Source organism: Camelina sativa, chromosome 4, assembly GCF_000633955.1.
Source record: "Camelina sativa cultivar DH55 chromosome 4, Cs, whole genome shotgun sequence".
Lineage (NCBI taxonomy): Eukaryota > Viridiplantae > Streptophyta > Magnoliopsida > Brassicales > Brassicaceae > Camelina > Camelina sativa.
In genome coordinates this window covers 6,799,794-6,811,325 of record NC_025688.1, presented here as the reverse complement: position 1 = coordinate 6,811,325, position 11,532 = coordinate 6,799,794, and the positions used below count along the sequence as shown (strand labels likewise).

Here is an 11,532-nt window from a genome sequence, read left to right as displayed (position 1 = left end):
CATAACTTCCCCGTTCCATTTTTATATACCGTGGCACCACCACCCTCTACAAGACTACAATTATGTTATTTTAGATCATTACGTACTTGCGACTTTTGTAACGAATCTGTTGGACAAGGCTATCTCTGCCTTCGTTGCGGGTTGGCTATTCATGCGCAGTGTCTATTAGGATAGTTAAATGGAAAAATCTATTTTGACTTAACAATAAGCTAAGAAACAGGTCTTCGAGCTTTAGAGTCATGAAAGCTGGTTGGATAACACAGTATTTGTTTTGTAGGGTTCAGCTATAAGACACACAAATATATTCTTACAAAATTAGTGTGATACATCATTGAAAGCTATGTGGGTGCAACTAGACATCTCAATACCCTTTTCTCAATCTAATTCACTGACTATGTTGGGCTTATATCATTTTGTTGGCTGGTCATTGCTCCACTTGGATCACAAAGGCACCAAAGCGTATTACAAGATAAGAGTTACTTTCTAACTATCTCCCTAGAGATCTAAATCCCTCCATAGCTCCAAATTAGCATACGAAACTATGATGAACGAACTTTATTTATATCACTAATTCATATGTAGCAAACTCTCGCACCCTTTCATCGAGTATATACATTCCAAAACTTTTCAATTCTTGTTTGAGTCAATCTGGGTAAATTTCAGTTTTTTATTTATTTGATTTTTAACTAGTTGATAGAATACTCGATATCAAGATACTTTTATATATTTTTTTCTTGTTTAAAAACGTAATACAACTTTTTTTGTAAGATATCTTGTTAATTTTTCTTTAATTTATCCAATCATACTCTTTATGCAGATTAACTGGATTCTGAACTAAAAATTCATGTTCTTTCACTAAATAAACTCCATCTTCTCTAGCTCTCCAATCCCATAGCCCTCCGGTATCTGAATTACTGAAAACCTTGAATGCTGTAAAACTCTGATAGTGTTTATAGTTAGGACCTTGTTTCAAAGTACACATAAAACGCGTTGTACTAAAAAAGTTAATGCCAAAATAAAATGAATAATCTTGTCCCATTGGTATTATTTTTGGACCAATAACATCATCTTTAGAATAACATCTCATCCAAAGATTTTTGTTGAATTTCAGATCGTTCGCGATCCTGATTCCGGCGCTGGATACATGGTTGAACACGCAGAGACTTAAAATAAATAAAAATACTGAGAAGTTTTTCATATTTTTTTTTGGAGTAGATTTTTAGATCTTTTGTTTTGTTAACTTAGTTTTTGTGTAGCTGGTATTTATATGCACACATATGTATAACCATGGTTGGAAAACGTTTTCTTTAGGTATTATGAGTTTCTAAGTTTTAGTATATACGATATATGTCAAATGGCATAATATCTTCCATGATTATTTCATATTTGTAAATGTCTCTTAAAAATATCAATATTAGGTATCTATATCTATTAAAAATTGAAGTTTGAAATAAAAAGGTTAAATCATATAACTATAATTGTGTATCAGTTAATGTAAACGTATCGTAAAAAAATCAATATTAGGTATCTGTATCTATTAAAATTGAAGCTTGAAATAAAAAAGGACAAAATCATATAACTATAATTGTGTATACCAGTTAATGCAATACGAAATACTCCTCTAAGAACATCAGAAGTGAATAGAGCTATGTGCATAACTACATTCTAAGAGATAAATTTGTAAAACGATATTAGTGACTTATACTGAAATATCAAACATAATCAATTATATATCCGAATTTCAACGTAATCAATGATACTACTATCTTATATCTTTAATATATATTTGTATCTTTAAAAATATCAACAAAATCTATTTTCCAAATCCATTCAATTTTTATCAGTTAATTTTTAAAAATTATTATTTAAAAACAGGAATTAATAATTCATATTGACATATCTTTATATTTATATAACTAGATTAGGACCCGCGGTACACCGCGGGACAAAATATTTATAACTAAAATATTTAAATTATAAGTTATATTTGTTGGTTAAATATGTTATAATTATATAATAATTAATAATTTTATGGTTGAAAGTTTAAACCATATAATACTGCAATATAATTTATTTTTTACATAACATTTATTAATCAATTTAATTAGATATGTCTATTCTCTGATACCGATAGTGTTAATAAAATAATGAAAAGATGTTTTACCCGTTTAACACTAAATTAATGATATTTTAAATTTATATAAATATCGACAAAACCCTATCCGCTATATAACTCCGTCCCAAGATATTTTAACTCGCAATATATAATCTTAATTTTTAATATTTATTTTTTTATTATAAATATTAGATTGAGTTGAAATATTATTTATTAAGGTTGTAACCATTTACATTTTATAAGATTGACGCTTCTTGTGAAGTGACCTTAGTGCAGTGACCAAAGGTAAGTCCTTAATGCACAAGGCACCATCACACCAGGGATCGAGTCCCGCTCTCTACGAATGTAAGAATTAGGCTAGTGAGTGGTCCAATGGTTGACAAAAAAAAATTGACGCTTCTTATAAAGTTTAAATATTTATGATACTTGAAATTCTTAAAATGATTGAGTATTTTTCATATTTGAAGTTTCGTAAAAGTTTAAATATATTATTGATATTTTAAAGGTTTTCTAACTTTTTTAAAAAGTTGAAATATTTATAATATTTAAACTTTATATTTGAAACTTCATAAATGTTTAAATATTATTAATATTTTAAACATTTTATAATGTTTAACTTTCAAAAAAATATAAAAATTTATAATATTTATACTTTTATAAAATAAATATTTATAATATTTAACTTTTTAAAGTTTTAAATATTTATTATATTTAACTTTTTAAAAATCTTTAAAATAAAGAACCAGAATAAGCCAAATAAAAGTTTTTTAAGTTTGAATGCCTGATAAATAAAACTTTCTACTCATCTGTATTATGAATAATTTTGGTTTCTTTTATAGTATGACTTTTAACTATTGCTTAATTTTTTAAGACGATGTGGGATATTGTACCCGTATTTTTTAATTAATCTATTGAGTATTATATGTCCGTTTTTTAAAATTTGTATTACATCATATGCAGGAAAAAAATTACAATTTTTATTAACGAAATGTATTATAGAATAATTCAAAAATAATTTAAATATAAATTCAAATAAAATTGAAAGGGAATCATATATTTATGTTTGAATGAGATAGAAAGATTTCCATATTTTTTAAATCTTACCTATAATTAATTTTAAAACTTTTGGTAACTAATATTAAAGTCAATGCATTAAATGTAAAAACTTTCTAAAAAATATTTTTGAGAAAAAACTGCTGCAAAAATACTAGTATAGATAAATTAAAAACATAAGTGAAAAGGGAAAATCTGAATGTAATATTTTGTTTCCAAAATATCTTTGTAATAAAGAAAAAGTCAGAAAATCATTTCATTAATACATATTATTGTCTTATATGAAGTAAGGAAACAATATAAAATGAAGTCAATAGTAGTATATAACTTGAAACTTTGTTTCCGTTGATTAAATTATTGAGTGGATTTCTTTGCTACAATCCGACAATACCCACAAGATATTAGTTTAAAAAATGTTGTATTTTTAGTATGAATTAGGTAAATACCCACGTTACGCCACATGATAGATTTTTAAGTTCATTTTATTTGACGTAAGTATAATTAGTTAAATTTTTAAATGTTTTTAAAATTTAGTATTTTGCATTTGCTCATTTTAGTGATTTTACTTAGACTCATATTTTTAAACTGAAAAATTCATTCATATATTTCTAACTCCAAGATCCATTTTTAGAGATTTCAACACGTAGATGACAAAACAATTCCAACCAGATTCATTACTTACATGAAATTTAAGTCTCTGATATAATAACCATAAGTTGTCTACATAATTTATTGATAAGTTATTTTATAACAAAAAATTATATATATATAGCAAGGTATACCAGAAAATAATCATTGGCTGTAAAATAATACTCTATATATATCAAGTTAAACGGACTTTAAAAAATGTCGATAAGTTAGTTTGTGATAAACTTATATACCACATTTTCAAATATATATAATTTATTTTTATTTTTTGAAGCTTTGTTAATCCAAACAAAACCTTTTAAGTACCACAATCAAACACAAATAAATCATAAACAGATTTTCACCTTCATATAAATTTTAAAATGATGAAATTGTATATACATGGAATCATTTTGACTCAACACTATTTTCTAAATGACAAAAGAGAACAAAAATTTGCCTTCTTAATGAAGTACTCAAAGTTAGTGTTCCACTCGGGGAATCATGTTTATGCTCTTCCGTTCTCCATCGCGTCAGTACTAATATTCACACTTTCATCTTCCTTCTCTTATGCATACGGAGACTTTGACTTAACACATACCCTTTTTTTTCTTCCAAAATTATTCCTCTCAACTCCTAAAAAATAACTACCGTGTAAAACCAAGAAAGCATCAATTGTGAGTTGTCTTTAGAAACCAAAAATCCATCTAAATTACGGTGAGTTGTCTATTCTGATTTCAATTTATAATATAGTGTAATTTAGTTTGCTTTTTTTGTGTGGAATGAATGTAAAATATATTAGGGGAAAAACCATGTTTACATCTACGACATCCTTGTTTTTCACTCTCTTTTGACAAACTAATGAAAACAAAAATTCATATGTAGCAAACTCTCGCACCCTTTCATCGAGTATATACATTCCAAAACTTTTCAATTCTTGTTTGAGTCAATCTGGGTAAATTTCAGTTTTTTATTTATTTGATTTTTAACTAGTTGATAGAATACTCGATATCAAGATACTTTTATATATTTTTTTCTTGTTTAAAAACGTAATACAACTTTTTTTGTAAGATATCTTGTTAATTTTTCTTTAATTTATCCAATCATACTCTTTATGCAGATTAACTGGATTCTGAACTAAAAATTCATGTTCTTTCACTAAATAAACTCCATCTTCTCTAGCTCTCCAATCCCATAGCCCTCCGGTATCTGAATTACTGAAAACCTTGAATGCTGTAAAACTCTGATAGTGTTTATAGTTAGGACCTTGTTTCAAAGTACACATAAAACGCGTTGTACTAAAAAAGTTAATGCCAAAATAAAATGAATAATCTTGTCCCATTGGTATTATTTTTGGACCAATAACATCATCTTTAGAATAACATCTCATCCAAAGATTTTTGTTGAATTTCAGATCGTTCGCGATCCTGATTCCGGCGCTGGATACATGGTTGAACACGCAGAGACTTAAAATAAATAAAAATACTGAGAAGTTTTTCATATTTTTTTTTGGAGTAGATTTTTAGATCTTTTGTTTTGTTAACTTAGTTTTTGTGTAGCTGGTATTTATATGCACACATATGTATAACCATGGTTGGAAAACGTTTTCTTTAGGTATTATGAGTTTCTAAGTTTTAGTATATACGATATATGTCAAATGGCATAATATCTTCCATGATTATTTCATATTTGTAAATGTCTCTTAAAAATATCAATATTAGGTATCTATATCTATTAAAAATTGAAGTTTGAAATAAAAAGGTTAAATCATATAACTATAATTGTGTATCAGTTAATGTAAACGTATCGTAAAAAAATCAATATTAGGTATCTGTATCTATTAAAATTGAAGCTTGAAATAAAAAAGGACAAAATCATATAACTATAATTGTGTATACCAGTTAATGCAATACGAAATACTCCTCTAAGAACATCAGAAGTGAATAGAGCTATGTGCATAACTACATTCTAAGAGATAAATTTGTAAAACGATATTAGTGACTTATACTGAAATATCAAACATAATCAATTATATATCCGAATTTCAACGTAATCAATGATACTACTATCTTATATCTTTAATATATATTTGTATCTTTAAAAATATCAACAAAATCTATTTTCCAAATCCATTCAATTTTTATCAGTTAATTTTTAAAAATTATTATTTAAAAACAGGAATTAATAATTCATATTGACATATCTTTATATTTATATAACTAGATTAGGACCCGCGGTACACTGCGGGACAAAATATTTATAACTAAAATATTAAATTATAAGTTATATTTGTTGGTTAAATATGTTATAATTATATAATGATTAATAATTTTATATTTGTTTGTTTTACCAAAATATTGTAAAGTAATTAATCTAAAGAATCTATTTCAGTCATCAACTAATTATAATTTAGAAAAAAACATTTTTAATTTTGCCAAAGAATTTTCCAATGGATTTTCCTATTTTTATTTATATAGGTAAATTTTACTCTAACATACTTCTAGTCCCACCTCTAAAATAGAGATTGCTATATTTTTCTTCTATATAAAAAAATATAGCAGTTTCTATTTTAGAGAAGAAAATAGAGGTGTATTAGAGCAAATTTATCTCTATTTTAGAGATTGCTATATATATTTTTATACATAAAGACAAATATAGAGATAAATTGGAAATGCTTTAAAAAAACTGAAACTATATTTGAGTTTTGAGTTTTGAATTTATGACGTGGCAATATAAGAAATATTATTTTAAAAACTGATGTGGATTGAGGAACCTGAATTATCCGCTTCCAGAGGACAAGCGGACAAATCGCTTTTCGAAACCAATTTATTATATATTTTTAAAAACCTTTAAATTATATAAATAAATAATAATAGATATTTTTAGATTCAATATATCTTCTTTTACTAAAAGTTGTGGTTTAATAAAAGTTTTTGCATAATTTTAATCGTAATTTTGTCTAAGATTTTGAATTAAAAAAAAAAAAGGCTATAAGTCTTTATTTTTTTTGCTTCGGACTATCGTTTTTGTTCGACCGGCCTGGCACAACATGATTCCCTATTTTTTGTACTTTTAATGTATCTCATCGACTGCTTAATGTTAGCTGTCATGACTTTGACTTATTCCTTCTATGATCAAGATTCATACATCTGATGAATAAAATAAATCTTCTTTTATCCTTAGTGTCATGATTATTTTGTTGCCTTGGGATGTCGGCGAAAACCGGACAAACTAAACCGAGAAACCCGATATTTTTGGTTATTGAAAATTACGAGTTAGTGAGCAGCAAACTGTTCAGGACAATCTTGATCAAAATTCGGATTCGGTTTCAGTTCGGTTCAAAAATCAGAACCGATCGATTTTACCTAAACCGAGAATTGGCAGCCATATATAAGCGGAAATGTAGACACTAAGTTCATTTTTCTCTCTTTTCTATCTTCGAGTTCTCCGCCTCCTCCCCTTGGCGACACCGCAAAAAAAATCTCCGTTCATCTTCTCCGATCTTTTATTCAATCAAATCTTCACTTCTCTATCTTCGATTAATCTTCATCATCTTCGACATCATCGACATCATATCGCCTCTTGCCTTTCTCTGGGATTCAAACCCTAATCCAGAACGTAAGCTTTTCTTCTTCTTCTTTCTCCTAATCGCTTATTCTTTTGATTATCTGTTATTCTGGGTATGTTATTCTAGATTTTCTTTATGTTTATGGTATCGATTTGGGTTAATTTTAAAATCGATTTGGGCTTTCTCCTTAAACTATTATTGTTTTGTTTATTTGTTTTCATGCGGTTTGTTTATGGTAATAACTTGCGTATTTGTATCGATTTGGGTAATTTAGGGTTAGGGTTTTAAAATCGATTTGGGGATTTCTTTTCAAACGATTATACTTCTGTTTATTTGTAGTCCTGCGGTTTGTTTATGGTCTTAACTTGTGTATTTGTATCGATTTGGGTCATATATGGTTAGGGTTTATTTTAAAACTTCGATTATCTCTGAGATTTAGGTATTTTGTTTGAATGTTTTTAGATTAACGAATAGTAATCTGTTTTCTTCTTTGTGTATATTGTAGATGTCTAGAGAGCACTTCAACATGGAACCTCCACATTAACCTCAAGTGACAGATGCAGAACAGACTGAAGCTGGGAATAAGCGTAAGGTACCTGCCTCTAGAGCTGATAAGCTACCGAAAGCATGAAAGAAGTATGCTAAAAGAGCACCTTGCTGGGAACACTTTCTGCAAAGAGACGAAGATCTCACTAAGAGCTACTGTAAGTATTGTGGTGTGATTCGAAGATAGTAGGCACTAGTCCTATGATAGGTCACATACGGATATGTAAGTAGTACAAGGATTGGGTAGAAAAAGAAAAGCAGCAGGTTCTTAGTGGTGATAGCAAAGGGAACATGAAGGTGATTAAGTATGATCCACATCTGTTTAGGAGGTTAGTTAATGGATGGTAGTAGTCAATGAGTTACCATTCTCATTTGTAGAATCTGAGGGTTGGAAAAGGTTTTGTTTCAGTGTCTTCCCTATGTACAAGACATTCTCTAGGAGTACATGCAGTATAAACATTGTTGGGATATACCTGCAACAGAAAGCAGCCTTGAAGAACATGTTCGTTGTTGAGAAACAAAGGGTCTCTTTAACAACAGGCATATGAACATCTCCTACAACCTCGTACAACTACATGGTGATCACTGGGCATTGGATTAATGCTAACTAGGAAATATAGAAGAGAATCCTTAGCTTTAAGGTCATCACAGATCACAAAGGAGACACCATTGTAAGGCAGTTGCTGGACTGTATAGAAGATTGGGGATTAGAGAAGGTTTTTACAGTGACAGTGGATAATGCAAGGAACAATGACAAGGCATTGAGTGTTTTTAAAGATGAGTTAAGGTTGAGAGGTGAAGACTCCTTGGTTAGAGATGGTGAGTTCTTGCATATGCGTTGTTGTGCCCACATCCTGAATCTGATTGTTGGTGACGATTGTGGCTGTTAGGAATGCTGTCAAGTATGTCTGATCTTCTTTCACTTGGCTTAGGTCTTTTGCGATGAGGTGTGAAAATGGGAAGCTATGCAGAGGCATCTTGCCACTAGATGTTGTCACAAGATGGAATACTACTTACCTTATGTTGAGTTCTTCTTTGAAGCTACGGGTTGCATTCGAGAAGATGTTGGCCGAGGACAAGTTGTACTGTGATTACTTCTTCTTCTTGGAAGAGGATGAGAAGACAAAGCTCAAGAGAGTTGGTCCACCAGCTGATTCAGAATGGGAAGAAGTATCAAGGTTAGTTAAATTCCTCAAGATTTTCTATAAGGCAACTTTGGTATTCTATGCTTCTAAGTTTGTCTCTTATTCTGTATGTTACAATGAAATTATGAACATTGAGAGGGCTATGATCGCCAAGTGTGCCATTCTGGATGAGGAGACCAGAAAGCAAACTCATGTCATGAGGGAAAAGTTTGAGAAGTACTGGGATGGATTGAACAACATGAATCCACTTGTCATCATAGCCAGTGTCTTTGATCCTCGCAACAAGAAGCAGTTTGCTTCCCTCTGCTATAATCAGCTATATGACAGAGATACAATAGACAGTAGGCATCTTTCTGCTAGAGTTTCAAGTGCAATGAATAGGTTGTATGAATAATATTCTTCAAGGCTGAGCAAACAGATTGGCATGGATGAGTATTCTGATGAAGAAGATGATTGTGAGAGGATCAAGTCTCTTTACAAGAAGATGGTTAAGTTTGGGGTGAATGATGATAGTGGCAATGAGTTGCAACGCTATCTGGCAGAGAAACCTGAGGTCAGAGTTGAGAATAGGCTAGGGATGTCTTATGATGTTCTAAGTTGGTGGAGGTGTAACAGCTCCAAGTTCACATTCTTGTCTGAATTTGCTAGAGATGTTCTAGCATCGCAAGCCTCATCAGTTGTTTCTGAGTCAGCTTTTAGTACAAGCGGCAGAGTGTTTGATCCTTATAGGAGTTCTTTAACTCCTTACATGGTGGAGGTTTTGGTATGCACCCAACAGTGGTTGAGGTGTTCATTCAAATCAAAAGCAGAGGTGGTTAACTTGGTGCAAATGTTGGAAGACGTAGAGTTCTTTGAATCTCTTGGTAAGTCATTTTACTTTGCCTTCTTTTGATTGTGTTCTGTAGTTTGTTTAAATGTAAATGTCTAACTTTTTTCTTTTGTAGATTCAAGGAATGCTCTAGCTCCTCCTCCATGATTATTCATAATATGGCAGGTATGCCTACTTATTAGATAAGTTTTTGTTTCTGTAGCTTAAGAGTTTAAGTAGTATTTGTTTTTGATTTACAAATTCATATTGACATTGTTTGGTATGCATTGTACAGGTAGGTACTTAGGTAGGAAGCTGCTCTTTTGTCCTTTTTGATGCACCTTTGCAGCGTTAACTATTAGAGATAATTGGGGATAATACTGACTTTTGAAGCTGCTCTTTTTTTTACCTTTTGATGCAGATTAGCATGCTTTTGTAATAGCAAACAACTCAACTCTGGTAAGAGTTGCTAACTTTTGGATGGTTCTGTAACCTCTTCTTCATGTAATAGCTAGCTTGAACAATGATGATATGCTAGCTAAAACATGATGATATGCTAGCTTATTAGCTTCTGGATCTGTAATGGTTGCTAGATGTAAAACTCAATCAAAAACTAGCTTATATCCTCTGTATTGTAATGGTTGCTATGTGAGGCAAGTGATTTGTCTTCTATTTTGTTGTTTTTGTACTCTGATTATGATTGTATCAGGTGAATAACAGGTGAATTCGATTTAAATAAACCGAATTTTGCAGGTCCACAATTGTTCTTGGAAGATTTTTAAAACTGATAACCGACCCGAATAATTTCTGTACCATTTAACCCGATCCGAATTTCATTTCGGTTCTAATCGGCTAAAATTTATAAAACCCAAATTTCACACCAACCAAACAACCCGACCCGTATAACCCGTTTCTTTCTAAACGCACAGGGCAAGTATTTTGTTATTTAATTAAAAAGAAAGAAAACTTGCAAGTTAAGAACTAGGAGAGCAAAGATAAAGAAGTCGGAGTAAACAAGTGATATATCATGGTTTTTGCGGTTTTTAACCATGATATAAGTGTGCTTTTGAGTATTTGATTCGGTTTGTAGGATGTTTTTGAGTTTTTTCAGGTTTTCTAGGATTTTAGCACTGATGGATCGGAGCAAAGTGAAGCAATTTGGATCATTTTGGAGCATTTAACCGAAGAAATCAAGTCGAAGCTGATCAAGACTGATGGTGTCGGTCAACACCCTGTTGAGCCGACACATGAAGCCAAGTTTTGGAAGTTTTACAAATTACCCAAAGTTTTTCACAATTGCAACACAAGACCTCGACGTGTTTTTAAACATATATATAGTGTTTTTAGGTCTTAGAAATCCGGAAATTTTTATTCTAGCAGCTTTTTGAGAGAGAGATATTGAAAGATTTTGGGAGAGATGGATCTGAATTCATTTGTAGAGAGAAGATTCTTAAACTCCCTCTTTTACTTTTAATATCTATTGCTTATTATTCAGAAAGATGTTTTGTTTTTCATTCAATATGTCTTAGTAGTTTACTTGTTAGGTTCAGGGTTTTTACGGTTTATTAGATCTGTTATTATTAGGATTCATTATCCTTTATGATCTTCATCATAGGTTGTTTTTCATATTAGTTATGGATTGATCACCTAGAATCAATAACCTAAAAAT

The 11,532-nt window shown here is 30.3% G+C and overlaps 2 protein-coding genes across 2 annotated transcripts; both read right to left on the bottom strand.

Moving 5' to 3' along the window:
• LOC104779992 (pumilio homolog 15-like) lies at positions 788-1,211 on the bottom strand. The gene has a single exon (XM_010504456.1). It carries the CDS (start codon positions 1,196-1,198, stop codon positions 788-790), a length of 411 nt encoding a protein of 136 aa, XP_010502758.1. The 5' UTR covers positions 1,199-1,211.
• LOC104779991 (pumilio homolog 15-like) lies at positions 4,887-5,310 on the bottom strand. The gene has a single exon (XM_010504455.1). It carries the CDS (start codon positions 5,295-5,297, stop codon positions 4,887-4,889), a length of 411 nt encoding a protein of 136 aa, XP_010502757.1. The 5' UTR covers positions 5,298-5,310.

What these genes read in the sequence shown, in the direction of transcription:
- LOC104779992 (XM_010504456.1), bottom strand. Translation starts at nt 1,198, where the DNA reads ATGAAAAACTTCTCAGTATTTTTATTTATTTTAAGTCTCTGCGTGTTC.
- LOC104779991 (XM_010504455.1), bottom strand. Translation starts at nt 5,297, where the DNA reads ATGAAAAACTTCTCAGTATTTTTATTTATTTTAAGTCTCTGCGTGTTC.